Source organism: Enhydra lutris, unplaced genomic scaffold (assembly GCF_002288905.1).
Source record: "Enhydra lutris kenyoni isolate GAN:26980312 unplaced genomic scaffold, ASM228890v2 scaffoldscaffold22, whole genome shotgun sequence".
NCBI lineage: Eukaryota > Metazoa > Chordata > Mammalia > Carnivora > Mustelidae > Enhydra > Enhydra lutris.
This window is the reverse complement of record NW_019154106.1, coordinates 42,111,973-42,131,425: the sequence shown is the minus strand read 5'-3', so window position 1 is coordinate 42,131,425 and position 19,453 is coordinate 42,111,973. Positions and strand designations below refer to the sequence as shown.

General features: G+C 36.0%; 1 protein-coding gene across 3 annotated transcripts in view; it reads left to right on the top strand.

The window, feature by feature from the left end:
* LOC111150124 (nucleobindin 2) overlaps nucleotides 1-15,834 on the top strand; it is a 54,321-nt gene extending 38,487 nt beyond the window's left edge. For all 3 annotated transcript variants that reach the window (XM_022507495.1, XM_022507496.1, XM_022507497.1), the window contains 9 exons: nucleotides 784-969; nucleotides 1,162-1,252; nucleotides 1,841-1,899; nucleotides 1,992-2,084; nucleotides 3,330-3,419; nucleotides 8,047-8,217; nucleotides 8,493-8,574; nucleotides 9,073-11,788; nucleotides 14,393-15,834. In XM_022507495.1, the coding sequence (XP_022363203.1) occupies nucleotides 784-969; nucleotides 1,162-1,252; nucleotides 1,841-1,899; nucleotides 1,992-2,084; nucleotides 3,330-3,419; nucleotides 8,047-8,217; nucleotides 8,493-8,574; nucleotides 9,073-9,080 (780 nt within the window). In that variant the 3' untranslated portion in view covers nucleotides 9,081-11,788; nucleotides 14,393-15,834. The remainder of the gene's footprint in view (nucleotides 1-783; nucleotides 970-1,161; nucleotides 1,253-1,840; nucleotides 1,900-1,991; nucleotides 2,085-3,329; nucleotides 3,420-8,046; nucleotides 8,218-8,492; nucleotides 8,575-9,072; nucleotides 11,789-14,392) is intronic.
* The last annotated feature ends 3,619 nt before the right edge of the window (nucleotides 15,835-19,453 follow it).

Sequence of the window (19,453 nt, the reverse complement as noted above, 5' to 3'; positions counted from 1 at the left end):
ATAGTAAGGATATTTGTAGTTTTTTATTTAGTCTACATAATGTGAATATTCCCAGACTTTGCTGAGGAAGTACTAATCTGTTTGATAACAGACTTTGCAAGGAATACATAATACAGCATAAATGCCGTATTCTCTTTCTGAAATCTAGAAAATTCTGATATATACCTGGGTTCTGGGTTTTTCGGTAAGAGTTTGTGGACCTCTCATGTGTACTGTATGGAATTACTGAAACGGATGTTGTAGCCTTGCTATGAGTTTCGTTAAGTAGTTAGAAACCTTTCTAGTTTTTTATACTGTATAGATTTGATACAGTCCCTTCCTTCCTTTTTTTTTTTTTTTAAATCTTATTTATTTATTTATTTGTCAGATAGAGAGGCAGAGTGGCATGCAGAGGCGGAGAGAAGCAGGCTCCCTGCCTAGCAAAGAGCCCAATGTGGGACTCGATCTCAGGACCCTGGGATCATGACCTGAGCCAAAGGCAGCGGCTTAACCGATGAGCCACCCAGGCGTCCCAACCCTTCCTTCTTTTAAAAAATCAATTTATATATTATTTACTTATGAGAAGCTTTCTAAAGTTGAGGCTTGCTTTGAACTATGAGTTTCTTTTAATGCCTACATTCTGATAATAATAATGATTAAAATAAAATGGCAGAATTTAAAAGAGGAGTCCAATGTTTTCTGGACCTTCTATACTACCTTCTGTTAGAATATGCTGTATGCAGGAAAGCCCTTATTTATATTTTCAAATACTCCTTGTAATTTAGTTTAAATATTACATTATAGGCCACAAGTGATCTGGAACACTATGATAAGACTCGACATGAAGAATTTAAAAAATATGAAATGATGAAGGAACATGAAAGGAGAGAATATTTAAAAACACTGAATGAAGAAAAAAGAAAAGAAGAAGAATCTAAATTTGAAGAAATGAGGAAAAAGCATGAAAATCATCCCAAAATTAATCATCCAGTAAGAATTAATAACTTTAAGAAACTGTAATTAGATGTAGATACTTCTTGTATCAGACAGTAGAATTTTATCATAAGTTATTAGTACTTTAGATTCTTAATTCTGTACCATTTCTCAAATTTGTATTTTATTTTCAGTCTGTATACATAGATTATATTTTGTTTTGAGCATTTTTTAAAAATTGATTCACAGGGAAGCAAAGATCAACTAAAAGAGGTATGGGAAGAGACTGATGGATTGGATCCTAATGACTTTGACCCCAAGACATTTTTCAAATTACATGGTAACACATTTAATACAAATATTAATATTTATGTCTGCTGTTTGAGAGATTATAGTTGCTTTGTTCTTAACTGATTTTTGCCAAGGTCTAATATTGAGTCCTATTGACAGTAGAATTTTTCTCTAGGATAATAGAATGGTATTTTTTGCTGACCTGCAGCATAAAATACTTTGAGTCAGTAGCTGTGTCTTTTACCTGCTTTAACTGTTGACTCACTACGACTTACTGTAAGGTTCTCTGTAAATGTGAAGGTATTTCTGTGACTAGCTAGGTTATATCTAACATGCTTTATGCTGTAATATTAAAATTTACTTTTTTCCCTATAGCATACTGTTTCACTTTATATTTTTGAAAAAACTGGTTAAGATATATTTGTCTAAAAAAACTATGAATTATAAATTAGTAGTAAATTGTTATCCATTGGACTGATCTGAGGCTTCATAAAAAAGGAGGAAACATTCTCTCTAGCGTATGGCTGACTCATGTTAGTACCACTTCTGCAAGCCAGTTGTGAAGAGTTGTATTTTAATTATTGATTTTTGAAGGCATTAAAATCAATTTTTGCATTTGTGACTTTTTAAACTTCAGATGTCAATAATGATGGCTTCCTGGATGAACAAGAATTAGAAGCCCTATTTACTAAAGAGGTAAATGAGTTCATTTGAGTGTTCAGTGTTTTTGCTCTCTTTTTTCCATTATTTTCCTGCCTTTTATGTTGGTTTTAAACTTTTCTTTTTAGTTGGAGAAAGTATATGACCCCAAAAATGAGGAGGATGATATGGTAGAAATGGAGGAGGAACGGCTTAGAATGAGGGAACATGTAATGAATGAGGTATGTTTTAAAATTTTTAGGATTATATGTTATTTCAATGGATATTCAAGTTCTTGTAATCTTAACAAAGTGGAAAATAAATACACAGAGTAGCTATTTAATTGAATTTTGCATTTTTTGACCCAGAATATTTAGTAGACTTCCTTAGTATAAATAAAGTTATTTTGTAACTATTTTAAAATATTTTAAAATTTAAAAGGTTTTTATTTAGGAGATTAAGATGCTGTTGCATGTCCTTTAGAAGTAAAAGATAAGGTAGTCTAATATTTGATATTTTATTATTTTTTTAAGATTTTATTTATTATATTTGACAGAGACACACAATCAGAGAGGGAACAGAAGCAGAGGGAGTGGGAGAGGGAGAAGCAGGCTTCCCACTGAGCAGGGAGCCTGATGCTGGGCTCGATCCCAGGACCCTGGGATCATGACCTGAGCCGAAGGCAGACGCTTAACGACTGAGCCACCCAGGCACCCCGAATATTTGATATTTTAAAAGTCTGTGTTTTTATTAAGAAAATCCAAAAAATCCAATGCTGTAATGGTTTATAACAACTTATTTATTTCTTGTTCACATTATTAAGCTGAGAACTTCGGTCATAGACATTGGAGGCTGATAACTAAAGCCCACTGTTTTGTTTCTGTGATTTTCACCTGATGTTTGAGCTATTGGTGATGAATTGGGATTTCTGCTGACTGCTGGCATCCCATGTGTCAAATGAATTTCTCTGGCTGTTATGGAGTTCACTTTTGCAACTGAATGGCAATAAGAGCCATTGAAGAGGCTTGGGAGCGGTTGTCAACATTAATTTTGATTTAGTTAGTTTTTTTAAAGAAAAAATATTGAGAGAATGTTAATGTAAACTCCTTTACTCTTGGCTCAAACAGTCCTCTTTCCGGAAAGGTTATTTTTCTTGGGATTTTACATGGTGCGGTGAAGGAGGGAGACCATAATAGTTTAGCCAGTCAGATCAGCAGCCTCAAGCATGGTGATCTTTGAGTATCAGGTGTATAGATATCTCACTGTATTTTCAAATCTGAATAATACAGAAGATAGCAATATCTATATTCTGATTCTAATATAATGTTGAGTGTTCTGACTTTCACCCCCTACCCCATCCCTCCGTTTCTGTGGATGTTGGGTTAGCCTTAATTGCTGTATGTTTGTGTAGTAGCAACTATTAGAAGACAATTTCTAGTGATATGAGAGTTATTTTATTTTATATATACATTTTTTTTTTTAACCAGGTTGATGCTAACAAAGACCGATTAGTGACTCTGGACGAGTTTTTGAAAGCTACAGAAAAAAAGGAATTCTTGGAGCCAGATAGCTGGGAGGTAATAAAACCTACTTGAAATGGGATGTATGATTCAAGAAATTATACAGCAGTTCATTCTATTTTTAACTTTTATTTTCCATTATGTTTGCATGTAGAGCCTTACTATCTTGGCTTTTAGATAAAATGTCACTATAAAATAACAAATGTGATTTTTTTGAAAACTTGTGGCAATTGACCTCTTATTTGTAATCATGTTACATATAATTAGCAGTCTTTTTAAAATTTTACTTTTTCTAAAGGTAAAATAGTGTTCATTCTTAAAAATTAGAAATATAGATACATTGAAAGAATAAATTAGAAGTTACCTGTAATTCTACCTTTCAGAGGAAGATACTTAACTTATGCATTGTGTTATGCCGATTTGGAATTGTTTGTATTTTTAGTGTATGCATGTATAGCACACAATATATAGTGTATTGTCCCATTTTTATTTTATTTTACTTTAATTAATTAATCTTTGAGAGAAAGAGAGAGAGAGAGAGCAAATGAGGGGGAGGAGCTGAAGGAGAGGGAGAGAATCTTGAGCAGGCTCCATACCCAGCGTGGAGTCTGATGTAGGGCTTGATTTTACCACCTTGAGATCATAATCTGAGCCAAAATCAGGAGCCGGGTCCTCAACTGACTTAATCACCCAGGCACCCCTACCCCATTTTTAATTTACATGTACACATAAACTCCTATCTCTCTATGTATATTTTTAAAGATTTTATGTATTTATTTGAGAGAGAGCACGAGCAGTAGGAGGGGCAGAGGTAGAGGCTGAGGGACAAGCAGATTCCCTGCTGAGCTTGGAGCCCATGCAACTCAATCCCAGGACCCTAAGACCATGACCTGAGTGGAAGTCAGGCTTAACGGTTAAGACTGAGCCACTCAGGTGCCCCATCCTGTCTTTATAGTCTTATGGTATCATACTGTATGAATGTCTTTGTATGTTTGAGAAATTCTGTGTTTTTTAATGTTAGCAGTATTTCATGATGTCATTCTTTAAAAAACAGAGTTTAGAAATGATTCCTTAGCATGCAGTTTTGTGATTATAGCATAATTTATATAACCATTGGAACAGATTTAGCCATTTGGGTCAATTCCAATTTTTTTTACTGTAGTAATTAACAGTATGACAACTCTGTACTTATTCATACATCTTTGGGCATCTATAATAATTTCCCTGGGATTAATTCCTAAGAATAAAACTATTCTCAAGGTTTGTGACCATTTTTAGTTTCTAAATCTATTTTGTTGAATTGCTCCAGAAAGGCATACCAATATATTCCATAGTTTATTGTGAATACACATTTTTTTTTGTGCATACACATTTTAAAGAGAATAGTTGAGAGGTAGCAACCGGAAGAGTTTGAAAAAAAAGTTGTCATTTTCTATACAAAATATAAAGATTACTATTTCTTTCTCTTTTTTCTTTTTTTTAAAGATTTTATTTATTTATTTGACAGACAGTGATCACAACTAGGCAGAGAAGCAGGCAGAGGGTGGGGGAGGAAGCAGGGCTTCCCACCGAGCAGGGAGCCTGATGTGGGGCTTGATCCCAGGACGCTGGGATCATGACTGCGCCGAAGGCTGAGGCTTTAACCTACTGAGCTACCCAGGCGCCCTTCAGTTAGATTTTTAATCTGTGGATCCATTTGTCCAGAAAATAGTTTGAGATAGGGTGACCAACTGTTCTGGTACAGCCTGTGCTGAGGAGTTTCCTGGGGTGTGAAAGTTTTTGGTGCTGAATCAAGGATGGTCCCAGGCTGACTGTTCATCAGCGTAGTTTGAGATTAAAGAAATCAGCTTTTTTTGGTCCTGTTTTTTCCTGACATTTGTAATATTTCTGGACTTTGGTGAAGAAGAAGAAGAATCTTAAGATATTTGAACATTCATTCCATTTATTGTTTCTGGTGAACTAGATCAATAGGTAATTACATACTTTTTTTTTCATTTTAACGTAATTTTAGATTTACAAGAGAGTTATAAGAATAGACAAGGAATTCCTGAATACCCTTCCCCTAGATTTCCCATTTGACTACAGTTATTCTCTCTCTTTATCTCTTTCTCTATTTTTAATCTATGTGTATATGTATTTATATATAACATATATCATGTTTTTGAGAGTTAGTTGCACACAGTGCTGCTTTAACCTTAAATACTTGAGTGTGTATTTTTTTGCAAACAAGGATTTATCTTGCATAATCATGGTAAAATTATCTATGATAGCTACACACAGAAAACTCTTCTCTAGTCTCTAGACTTTATCGAGATTTTTTGTTAATTTTCCTAATACTGTCCTTTATAACAAAAGAAAATCCAGGATCATACTGAATTTAGTTGTAATGTCTTCCTAATCTCCTTTAATCTGAAACAGTTCCTGAGTCTTTGTATCTCATGGCATCCATATTTCTAAAGAGTATAGACCAATAATTTTGTGGTATATCCCTCAGTTTGAGTCAGTCTGCTGTTTCTTTAGGACTCCTGCTTTTGGTAGAAATACCACCAAAGTGATGCAAAGTGCATCATATCATGAAGCATATGCTGCTGATTATTTTCATAACTGACAATGTTAATTTTGATTATTTGGTTAAGATGGTGTCTATCATGTTTCCTATTTTTTCTTTTGTAATTTAAATAGTACCTTGTCTAACCCACCATACTGCCAGAATCAGGAGTCAGCATTAAAAAAAAAAAAAAAATTACTCGACATCATATCGAAAGTATTTGCAAATATGAATTTTAAGCATTACTTTAATAGTTATGGAAGTGCTTGACTGTTTTCTCAGGAATAGACACCCATTCTTTTACTGTTTATTTTTAAAAAGATAGTGCTGCTATAAACACATTTTTATATAAAGCTTTTTATGTGTTTAAGGTTATATTTGTAGGATGGATTCTCAATGTAGCACCAATAAGACCAAAGGAATCTTTTTAGGGCAGTTGATGTATTTTGTAGAAGTATTTTTCAAAAGAATTGCATTACCACCATTACCACTGTTTAAAAAAAAAGTCTTCGAGGGCATACTTTGAGATTCATTATCTACTAATTTTAGCATTCACTGATAAATCTTGCCAGAATCCATTATTACAATGACTATTGACAAATGGTGATTTTCTAACCATCATTCCTTCCATATTTATCAGTTGGTTTTCTACAGTAAGGAAAAGCTATCCCTTCTCCCATCCCCTCCCATCACTTTACTTTATTCAAAAATGAATCCTTACTATCATGATTTATTTCAATGCCCAAATTGCCCCAGATTTGGCTGGGAGTTCCTTCAAACTGGCTTTTATATCCTTTTGGCATGTTTCCTATCATTCTTTGAGGACTTCCTTACTTTTTAGCATAATAAGATGTTCAAGGCTCATCTTGTTCTTTCTCTATCCCACCTCTGGGATCAGCCATTTTTCTGAGCAACACTGGTCCCTTTTAGTGGAGATCGTTATCACAGACTAGGATCTGGGCACTGGATGTGTTCCTTGTTACCAGAGAGTCTTTGCTTCTAGGCTTTGTCAGATAATAGAGTTGGGTAATTTAAAAAACATCTAAATGTGTGTGTGTGTGTATTTATATATATATACATATATATATTTATATTTGTATTATGTATATCTGTATATGCACGAATTATACACATACACAGATACACTTACATTCATATTCATCTTGGTATATTTAGGTACCAATATATATAAAACTTGACGAACTCATTGGGGCTCCTGGGTGGCTCAGTCGGTTAGGCGTCTGCCTTTGGCTCAGGATGATCTGAGGACAGGGTCCTGGGACAGAGCCCAATGTGGGGCACACTGCTCAGCATGGTGTCTGCTTCTCCTTCTCCCTTTGCCCCTCCCCCACCCATGCTCGCTCACTCTCTCTCAAGTAAATAAATAAAATCCTTAAAAAACAAAACAAAACACAAACTTAGTGAGTTCATACTGATACCTCCTTAAATTTCAGTCCAATGCCAGTACAACATCCTATCTCTTCCTCTTTCCATATTTCATATGAAACCTGGCTCCTATTTTCCACAATATTATTCCACTTATTTCCTCAATCCTAGGATGTATATAGTGTTTCAGATTGCTAAACTCTGCAAAAAGGAATTTATTATTTGTTTAGATTTTTGTTGTTGTTTTTAACCTGAGCATGCATTCTGAATACTGTGACCCAAAGTTTGTTGGTTAGTTCTTTTTTACCCCTTCTGTTTATTCACTTAAAATAGAAGTATAATTTATTTTCTTTTGTTTATAGTCAGTTTGGGTTTTCCTGTCCTTGTGGATTTTCTTTCTTCTCTTTTCTTGAGTGTATGAAACACTGCAAGTTTCTAAAAATCAAACCTGTATGAAAAAGTTGTATTCAGAGAAATATGATTTCTTTTCCTGCATTGTTTCTGTCCTTTCTACCCAGTTCTCTTCGTTGTTCTATAGGTAATCGATTTCATTAGCCTTGGATTTTTCCTTTTGCTCAAATAAATACATAAATATGTTTTCTTATTTCCCCTTTCTTACTGAAAGCTATATTATGATAGATACTCTTATACTTTGCTAATGATAGAATTTTCAAGCTGAATCAAACCCTGTTGGACATCCAAGATTATTCTTTCCTCATTTTTTTTTTCCATTTTTTTTTTCCCTTTTAGACTTTGGATCAGCAACAGCTCTTCACAGAGGAAGAACTGAAAGAATATGAAAATCTTATCTCTTTACAAGAAAGTGAACTTAAGAAAAAGGCAGATGAACTTCAGAGACAAAAGGAAGAGCTACAGCGCCAGCATGACCAACTTCAGGCTCAGAAGCTGGAATATCATCAGGTGGTATTTATACAATGACTGTGGCATTAAAAGGAATTTTAGGTGCTGTGCTAAATGTGTGTGTTTTTTATAATATAATATTTCAATGTCCTATTAGCTATATTATTTTAAATTTTAGTATTTGAAAAACTGCTTTGTTGAATATTAATCTAAATTTTAGAGTTTGAATATCTCATTTTGGAAAACAATTTTCAATTCGTTTGTTGTGGTTTGTCAAAGGTCATGAGAAAATAAAAGAATACTTACTTTTAAGACATTCTTTTTCCATGCCCTAGGTTGTACAGCAGATGGAACAAAAAAAATTACAACAAGAAATTCCTCCATCAGGGCCTGGTGGAGAATTGAAGTTCCAGCCACGTACGTAACTTTTTTTTTCCTTTTGTTTAAGGAAATAAGAATATTGAATAAATTGAAATCTGTGTTTATTACAAATGTAATTTCAAATCATTAATATTATGGTATTTACTATATATTTGGGGAAATAGCACAACTTGTAGTACAGAAAAACGTACAGAAATGAGCCTTCTAAAATGTCTATGCATCAGCTCATTTCAAAAGCTATTTAATTTGATAGCTGTATTTATGGTGAAATGATTTATTTCAACATTATTCACAGTTCTTTCTAATCAGTTATCAATATTGTTAGAGAATATGTTAATTGTAATCTATGATTAGCTAAGTGTATTTTTAAAATGCTTTATATATATAATATATACAGATATTTTATATATATATATATACACATGTAATATATATGTGTGTATATGTATATATGTGTGTGTGTGTGTGTGTGTATGAAGATTCAGAATAAAGGGAGATACCTTTAAAATGAGAGCTTTTTTTTTTTCCAAACAGACATTTAAAGTCCGAAGTCCACCAGAACTTGGAAGAAAACTGTTAAATCAACATCTGTGTCATCTTTTTACCACCCTTCCTTTTTTTTCTGCTCAATAAATATTTTAAAGCATATATGGAATAAAGGAAGATACTTTTAAAATGAGAACACATCTTTTCAGGACACAGATATTTAAGGATTAAAGTCCACCACAACCAGGAAGAATACAAACTCAGTATCTGCTTTCACTTTCATACCTCTCTTCTTTTTAATTTGTTCTCCTTTAATGATTTAATTCAGTGGCCATAATTATGCTGTAATTTAATGAAGCTATCAGTAACTGTTTAAGTGAGAAATTTCTGTACTGCTTTTAAAGTAAATTTATATTGTCGTCACTTAACTCATATAGTCTTTTATAGGTGCTTATCATCCCCTCTCTTGATAAAAGTCTCTTCGTTGTTAATAATTCTTCTAAGAAGACCACACTTTCCCCCAGTGTTTCTTGGTAACTTCTTCCTACTTCCAGCAACCTTAACTGCTAGAAATTCTTCTACTGAAGAGCTTTTGCTATGACTTCAGGTCATTTTTGGGTTCATATATTTGCTTTCTACTCTATTAAGATCAGGTTCTGCTACAAAAAAACCCAGAAAAACCAAAGATAACAGTGTTTTAAACTAAATAGGAATTCTTCCCTCTTCCATAAAGGAAATCTGGAGGCAGGTGGTGTCAGGTTCCTAACTCTCTCCTCTGCTATCCTCAGTACATGGTTTCTGTCCTCAAGTTACCTTATTCTCACTGTCCAAGATTGCTTTTGGAGGCAGTGGGCAAGAGGAGGAAAAGGAGCTTCTCCCCAGTTGCACAGGCTTCCTGGACTGAGTGTTCCTGGAGAACCACACATTTTAACTTACATCTCATTGGTCATATAGCTGCTAGGGAATCTGAGAAATCCTTGTGGCATTGGAACCAGCTAAAAGTTAGGATCTTTAACTAAAGAAGAAGGAGGTTATGTTTCATACACAACTTTGAGTTTTAACCCATACAGCTTTATTGGCTACCTATATATCTGTGTACACTCTTCGGAAACATAGAAAACACTCACTTGCCCTGCCCCAAAAGGAAATCTGCCACATCCAATCCATTATTGCATATAGCTCAAAGACCATAATATCCTTGTATAGTTCCCACTATCAGGTTAAGCTATGGATCTATTGTTCTGCCCATCTACAGACTAAGCAAGGGGTCTGCCTCGTGAGTACCAAATGCATAATGGTGGGATAGGTACAGGATAACGGCAATAAAATTGACCTTTCAGAAGGGAGGAAAATAGCAACCCCTGATCCATAACACTTAAAAGGTACTGCTTGGCAGAATTAACAAGGTCTCTCTGCTCAGTCTGTGAATATATTCCTTGATTTTTGCATCAGGCAACCCCTGATTCACTTTTGTGGGAGGAACTCCCTTGTCGAATGTCCTCAGGGGCCCTTGGCGCTGCCTTCTAGGAAGTTTTTCTTGTCCATTAATTTTCAGGGATACATCTGAGTGGGCAAGGGAAAGGGTGCTGATCTTGGGTGCTGGGCAGTATTAGTAGGTTACTTCCTGTTATGCTGGGTTTAGGGGCTTGGGCATGTTTTAAATAGTTACAGGCTGTTGCAGGGCAGGTTTGGGGTTTGTATTTGTTGGGTTTTGGGTTTTGGCAAAAAAAATTTCCTAGAAACTAAGTATGTTTCTGGTCTGTCTTTCTCAATTATTACAATGAGTAACCACAAAGATCTTGCCAAGACACAGTTTTTAATAAGAACATCATCGTTTACTTGCTGGCTTCTGTGCTCTCTCTCTCCCTTTGGGTCTTAAATGAACGGTACCCACTTGGGACCATTGGGCTTGGATGGGCTGACAACAGTCTGAGTCTGATCTCTTGGATGGCTGCCATTACTTGACAGAAAATTCTTGAGAAAAGGTTGAGGCAGAAAAAGAAAAGGCAGGAAAAGGTTGAGGATTCTTTCATACCTTCCTTAGAACCCTGACTGATAACTGTTTCAGATTAAAGTATGGTAGTGGCTGACTTCCAATTTTTCAGGGCTCCAGATTTGGGACTTGTCAGTTTGTTTTGTAGAGAGCTGTTCCCTCGGCAATGCTATATTCCTTTCCAACTGTCTTGTTAGCTTTAGCCTGAGTCACATCTCTCCTGTAAGACTTTGCTGAGGGCTAGAAGCAGCCCACATGCTAGTACTCAGATGTTCTACCACTACTTCCTCTAATACTCTAACCTTAGTGGCATGAGGTCTCACTGCCCAAAGCCCTGCCTCCTCACCTAAGCTAACTCCATATTTTAGATCCTTTTACTAGCTGTACCTTCTAGCTACCAAATTCTGTCTAGGTCAGGATTCCTGGTTGTAGATAATGGAATCTTCTTTAGCTATTAAACATAAGGGGCTTGATTAAGGGGTGCAGAGAGCTCACAGAATCTTTGGGAAGGCGGATGAAACAGAACCTAGGCTGAGCTTCTCAGAACTACATCACAGGAGTGGGCTGCCAGAAAAGCTGCTGCTTCTGGAACAATTTGAGAAGCTGCCTGCCAGCTCAAGATGCCTCCTCCTGCTGGATTAAGGCAGCAGAGAAAAGTTCCCAGCTCCAGAACTGAATCACCTCTGCTGAGATTTGTGGTGGCAAAAGTGGACAGACACCTCATGGGCTGCCTCTCTCCCCATGTAACTTGGTTCTGAGCAAAAGTCTCAAGTGAGTGCATCTGGTCAACTGGGCTAATCATATCTGGAACTCTAGCTGCAAGGGTGGTTGGGAAAGCCTAGTATTTAACTTTACTACCTCTGTACTACAAGAAGGCATGTTTAAAGCTGTTGAGGGAGCTAATCTGTTGTAACGTCTCATAATTTTAAAGATTTTATTTCTTTATTTTTGAGAGAACTAGCAGGGGGAAGGGAAGGGGCTGAGGGAGAAGCAGGCTCCCCACTGAGCAGGGAGCCTGATGCAGGACCCAGTCCCAGGACCCTGGGATAATGACCTGAGCTGAAGGCAGATGCTCAGCTGACTGAGCCACTCAGATGCCCAACATCTCAGAGACACAATTTTACATTGTGTCTCTTCACATTAATAATTTTTAAAACTCTTAGTCCTCATTTTTACAAAATTTAAAAATAATGACTACATACTCCAAAGATACCTCAGATTTTTTTTTTTTCCTTAAATCACAGATCCCAAAATTAAATGTAACAATCTGGGAAAGTTCTACTTATATATAGCTTTAAAAAAACACACAAGGAAATCACTCAACAGAGTAATGCCTTGTTTCTTTAGAGATGGAGAAGGATTCCTATCTCTATTGTTTAAATTGTAGGAAACATTTAAAAATGATCTGGCTTATCCTTTTGTTGATGACTCTTATCTGTGACAAGAAACTGTGATAAGACAGGGATTCAGCCAAGGTAAACTTTTTTAGATGGTGGACTGGGGTTCAATCAGAAAGGCATTGGAGGGGCGCCTGGGTGGCTCAGTGGGTTAAAGCCTCTGCCTTTGGCTCAGGTCATAATCCCAGGGTTCTGGGATCGAGCCCCATATCGGGATCTCTGCTCAGCAGGGAGCCTGCTTCCTCCTCTCTCTCTCTCTCTCTGCCTGCCTCTCTGCTTGTTTGTGATCTCTATCTGTCAAATAAATAAATAAAATCTTAAAAAAAAAAAAAGAAAGGCATTGGAGGCATGCCTGGGTGGATCAGTTGTTAAGAGTCTGCCTTTGGCTCAGGTCATGATCCCAGGGTCCTGGGATCAAGCCCCACATCAGGCTTCCTGCTCAGTGGGGAGTCTGCTTCTCCCTCTCCAGCTCCCCTGAGCTTGTGTTCCCTCTCTTGCTATCTCTCTTTGTCATAAATAAATAAAATCTTAAAAAAAAAAAAGGCATTGGAGACAACAGTATTGTACTATGATTACATAATATGATAAATATGGATACAGGGTAATCATATGAGAATATATAAATGTATCAAAGTAACATGTACATCTTACATTTACATGATGTTATATGTCAAATATATTCAATTAAAAATATAATTGGAGAATCATTTAGAGACATTTCTTAAAATGACCTTTTGAAATGAGTAATAATGGGTGGATATTACTGTAGACATACCTCACAGTTTTCAGCAAATTTTTATAATTTATATTATTAAAAAAATTAGGGGTACCTGAGTGCTCAAATGGTTAAGTGTCTGCCCTGGGCTCAGGTCATGGGTCTCCAAGTCCTGGGATTGAGCCCTGCATGTCAAATTCCCTGTTCAGCTGGGTGTCTGCTTCCCCTGCTCACTCTTCCCCTCCTACCTGCTTGTGCTCTCTCTCTCTCTCTCTCAAATGAACAAATAAAAATATTTAAAATGGAAAATTGTTAGTCCAACTTTATCTATGGACTTAAGGAATTCCAATTCTTATGAGTATTGGGCATTTATGAGTGAATATTATTTCTTAACAGAGTTGCTAATAGTATTCTTTACAGCTCTGTTAGAAAGTATTAGTCCTGTGTTTCATTTATACCATTCTTCTTTTTATTTTTAAAATATTTATTTATTAATTTTAGAGAGAGAGAGAGCACACACGAGTGTGGGGAGGGGTAGAAGGAGAGGGAGAGTATCTCAGGCAGGCTTACCACTGAGTGTGGAGCCCATCATGTGGCTCCATTTCAGGACCCTGAGATCATTACCTGAGCCAAAATCAAGAGTCCTATGCTTAACTAACTGAGCCACCCAGGTGCGCCTATACCATTCTTCCTAATACTTTTTAGGTATTCAGTATTCTTTGATTTAGCTGACCTACTAGTATGTATTAGTAATTTCAGGTTTCGTTTCACATATGAGTTTTCATAAAGCATATATATTTTATACTTAGGTATATATAATTAGGTATATATTATTATATATATTATATATAATAATAATTACGTATATATAATTAGGTATACTTAGGTATATATAATTAAAATTAAATTTTAAAAGATGATAGTCCTTTAGAATATTTGACTCTTGCTTAAAGAAACTGCAGTATAGGAATAGTGGTAAAAAAAATACTTTGATATGTGGCTCTACATTTTTTTTTAACCAAAGTATGTTTATAACAGCATAATTTTCTATGCTAATTGAACAGATTATATTACCAAAACCTAAATCCACATCTGTTTTTCACAGAAAGAAATATATAAAGGAAATTGTACAGTTTCGTGAGAATGTGGTTTTTAAGATAGCCTAGCTAATAAAAGAGGGGTTGAGAAATCTATTTTCTTGAGGCAGAAATTTTGACAAGCCTAATTCTGGTTAGTGCCTAAAATGTAATCTTTGTTTTATAGCTGTGCGGTACAATGAAGAAGAAAGTTGAAATAGAGCCAGAGTTAGATGATGAGCTTCATCGTCTTCATGTGAGATTTTTATTATCCCTTGAAGAACCTGCTGAAGAAGTCTGCTTTCACCCTTAACCACTGGTGCCTCAACTTAATACTTTAGTTCTTTTTTTTTTTTAATTGGGAGACTAAAGGGAGTTGAGTAAAGTGCAAAGTGTACTTTTTTGCTCCTTGCAGGTGAAAGAATGAAAGACTGTAATGACAACTTGCTTACAAGATTTGAGGGAAATCTGGTCTTGTCCTTCCCTTCCCCCCCCCCACAATGTCATTATCAGGATTCCAATTTTTCCTTACTCATGTTTAGTTTATTTTTTGAAGGAGTAGTTTGCTATGGATTAATACCCTTTTCTTAGACAATCCAAGAAGTGAGCCAGAACAAGCAGCAGCAGCAAGTGGTAAAGACACCAAATTGAAAAATTTGAATTTATGGTTACTGGCTAGTATTGCCAGCCTCCTTATTAAGACAAAAGCGAAGCAAAACCAATAAATCTTTTCATTTAATTTTAGGTATTTAGATTTTCCCCCAACATTACCTGTAGAATTATGTAGGAAAAAAACCCCTACATTTCATGTTTATAGATGTCTACAGTTTTCCATGCAGAACTTTTAGTTTACATTTTAATTGGCATTAGTCCTATTCTGATGAATGCCACATACCAGCTTGGTTGTTAGCCAGCTCTTGACAAGTGTATTTTTCCCTAAAAGCTTACCCTTCTATTTAATTTCGGAGCTGTGCATGCCTGTAAACAAATTTGGTTGTGTTTATAATTTATTGCAAGCAATAGATTTGACTTTTGCTGTGCAAATTTCCTTATCTCTTTTTGCTTTATTCTTAGTAATAAGTGTATTTTCCAAGATTTCCGGGACTATGAATATAGATCTTGTCATTAAGATGTTAAAATATTTTATTTTACAATTCTTGTGTTTTGCTGCTCCATGAAATTTAAAAAGGGTAATGATTTATATCCACATGATTTTAAAGCTATGACTTGTCTCAGTGCTTTAAAAGTGAGAGAAGAAATAAGATTCCATCTAGTTCTCTTTGCTTTCTCCCATGAATCATTGTATTAAAATGTTATTTTTGTTCAATTTTAGTCCACCTGAAATGTAGATTTTTAGTGATATGAAAATATGTGTCATTTAACTAAATCCCTACCCTCATTTTAGAGTCCTTGTGTATAGAGTATAAAACCCATGTACAGTCTGTGCCATATTCTGTATTTGTCTTATACGATGTTATTTTCCCTATTTTACTGTTCACTATTACCCTTCAGTGGTTAAAGTGATTTGAGTTTGTTTTACTTTTGAATTTTACCCTTTCTGCTCTTGGTATAGCAATACCAAGATAGATATTTAAAGGTAAATATTTAAAGGTAAATATTTCCTTATTAGTGTAGTGATGTCTTATAGATTTTTTTCCTTTTCTAAAACATTTGCCATGCCTCTTAGTGTTTAAACATTTTTGTGGTAGTATTGAAGCATTTTTGTCAAACACAACAATTTAAAACTCCTGTCATCATCATCTTTTTTTTTTTTTTAATTTTATTTATTTTTTTTGACAGAGAGACAGCCAGAGAAGGAACACAAGTAGGGGGAGTGGGAGAGGGAGAAGGAACACAAGCAGGGGGAGTGGGAGAGGGAGAAGCAGGCTTCCTGCTGAGCAAGGATCCCAGGACTGGGGTCATGACCTGAGCCAAAGGCAGATGCTTAATAACTGAGCCACCCAGGAGCCCCTCATCTTCCTATTCTATAGTATTGAGCAATGGATGTTTGTATTTTAATTTTTTTTTCTGATTAACTCTCAGTTCTAATCCTACATACATTTCTTGTTTCCTTTGGTGTATGTATTTTCACTCTCTTTGATATTTACAGCATGTTTCATTGAGATTCATGATTGATACTGTGGAAAAGAAAAACCATACTTGCAGAAAGGCAGAGCTATTTAGGCAAGCAGGCAGTCATTTCTAGAGGGGTTTTCTAGAGCTATTTGGGCAAGCTGCAGTCATTCCTGGAGGGGTTCCCGAGTAATGGAGAGAGTAATTCTAACCCTAAACAAAATTTCTAACTAATGAGTAGAGTTCCTGACTCCTCTTCCACAGAGTGAACCAGCTATAGAGCAGATGCATAGCATTCAGACCCTGACGAATGTCTGTTGTCCAATTCTTCTGCTTTTTTGTACCCTCCTTAAGTGATAATAATTTTTTAAAGTATTTTGTGCATTCCAGCAGACATTTTCTGTCTTGCAGTTGTTAATAAAAGGGGAGAAAAGTATTCTTTTTTTGTAATAGAAAGACCATGACATGAATTTTGCAATCTCTGATTAGAAGAGAAGTAGCATAATTTTTTGCCCAGATGACCTGAGGACTTTTTGTTTGTTTGTTTTTTGTTTTTAAGATTTATTAATTTATTTTAGGGGGAGAGGGGCGTAGGTAGAGAATCCCCAGGCAGACTCCCTGCTGAGCATGGAGCTGAGGTGGCTCCATCCTGCAGTCTTGAGACCACAACCCACTAGACCAGATCCGGAAAGCCAGAGTTGGATGCTCAACAGACTGAGCCCCCCAGCTGCGCTGATCTGAGCTTTGATTAAGTTCTTTTCTCTCTATGAACTCTCCCATTTTCCATTCTTGTACTGACTTTCCCGCAGCTGTGTTTCTAATGCATCTCCTGAGTCAATGGAGAAAGCTTTGAGTGATATAGAAAGTTATTAGCACCACTGCCATCAGCTTTTGGGGTATATTATCAGGCCTTTCTAATGAATTCTACCCTTCTCTCACAATCCCAAACTATTCATCTTTTCTCCAAGGGAGTCTGTTGTATTACCACTAATGTAGATGTAGAGGTGACTTTATTGAAACAGGATTAATTTATAAAAGATTTATGTGAAATACAGTAGAGGCTAAGAATTTTATTTTAAGGGTAATTTTCAGCCAGTTAATGCCCAGAGCAACTGTTTCATTCTTTTGGGATGGCTCTGGTGACTTCCAGATAGCTCTGTTTACACCTTTCCATCTAGTTTCAGGGCCTGAGAATGGAAGAGCTCTGGAGGGCCCAGTACTTTAGCAGAGGTGGAGGAAGGAGCCCCTTTTCAGTAAAGGTGTTTCTTTCTTTGAAGCTGTTAGTCCAGGATGTGTTAGCACACATGAAGGTTATAATAAGCCCTTGCAATTTTCAAAATGTCTGTGTACCAATTTTTATGCCTCTAATTGAAAGATCATATTTCAGGAGCAATATGTGTACATTTATATGAAAGCTTATGCCTAAAATAGGTGTGGAAGGAACCATTAGTTATTCTGTCTCTTCTGAAAAAAACTGTGTCCTGGAATTAAAAAGTGAAAAGAATTTTGCCTTTCATTTCCATGAAGGAAACCAGTGCTGCAAAATCCGTATTTTATCAATATTTTTTATGTTTTAAAAAACGTTGAATAATGATGGTGTATACATCCTATTTTATTGCTAAATTTGGGGGATTGTGGAATTTTTTTCAATTTAAACATTGAATTAAAAATGTAACCTTTTCTAAATATGTGGCCAAAAGTGTTCTGTTAATTTTAAAGTTTGGACAGAAATTTTATTAATCTGAAGTGTATTTAGACTTAATTCTTTTTGGTCTCTTCAGAAAATTGGGTCACTCAAAAAAAAAAAACCTACAAATAAATAACTGGATTTTAATTTGATCAGGAAGACACAGAGACTTTATACAAATTTGTTGTATTTGTTTTTTGATGTTACATTGTAAAAATTCTCCCGGTGCAATATTTGTCAGAAAATATTATTCTAGTCATCATTTGCATAGCTTTGTTTTTAATTATGCTAAAAGTAAAATCAGAAAAAATAATGTGATATTTTGTGTAATTTTCTGGGGGAAAAAGACAAACTTGGCAATGTTGAAAGAATGGGTTGTTTGCAAAACACAGTTATAGAGTTGTACAATCTGAGGGCCTTAGAGATCATGTACCAAAGAAGGAATTCCTTTTCTAGCATTTCTGAGTACCCAACCCCTGCTTCCAGTTGTAGCATAGAAGTGGAAATCCTAGTGGCTTGCAGAGTGGTTTACTGGGCAAATATGGAGATTCACCAATTAACTTCCTTTGGGGGAAGTTAATGATGTAGTAATACCAGGAGAGGACTTCTCCTCAGGTTGACTCCCTCCAAGAGGTAGCAGTTGGATTATAGAATTCTATAGCTGGACCTAACCTTGTAGATCCCTTGTTAAAACTCTGGCTTAGAAACTGTGACCTTCTGAAGATCCCTCAGCAAGTTGGTATCCGTGTGGGTGGCCTGCCCACCTCCCAGTTCTATGCTCTTTCCCCTCTGCATGCTGTTCTGCAGGTATATGAGAGTGTAAACATTTGCTTGGTTACTGACAGTACCGCGAAGTCTTCATTCACACCCTGCCTGATCCTGTAATTCTTAAAACAGCCCTGCAGGGAAGACTTTACCATCTCCATTTTAGAGAAGTGGAAACTGAGGTAACTCACCCACTGTCCCACAGTCATTGGTGGCCTAGCTGGAACTTGGGTCTTGAGTCCAGGTCTGTGATTTTCTATAGATTACATATATTGTCTTTAATGAGGCAAGGAAAAAATTAAGTAGGATCAATGAGAGTCCTGGAATGCAAGATGCTGGGGCAAGAGGTGTATGCATTTATTATAATAGTATGCACTGCCACTTGTGTTCTGAACTTTGTAGTTAAAACTCATTTAAAAGCTGTTCTGGAGATGGTAAAACATAATGATTACTGAGTGAACATTTTAGGTTTTGCTGAAGGAGGTCAGAAGCCACATTTTGGTTCATAAGGGAAATTAAGGGCTGCTTTTTTTTTTTTTTTTTAAAGATTTTATTTATTTATTTGACAGAGAGAGATCACAAGTAGACAGAGAGGCAGACAGAGAGAGGGAGGGAAGCAGGCTCCCCGCCGAGCAGAGAGCCCGATGCGGGACTCGATCCCAGGACCCTGAGATCACGACCTGAGTCGAAGGCAGCGGCTCAAACCACTGAGCCACCCAGGCG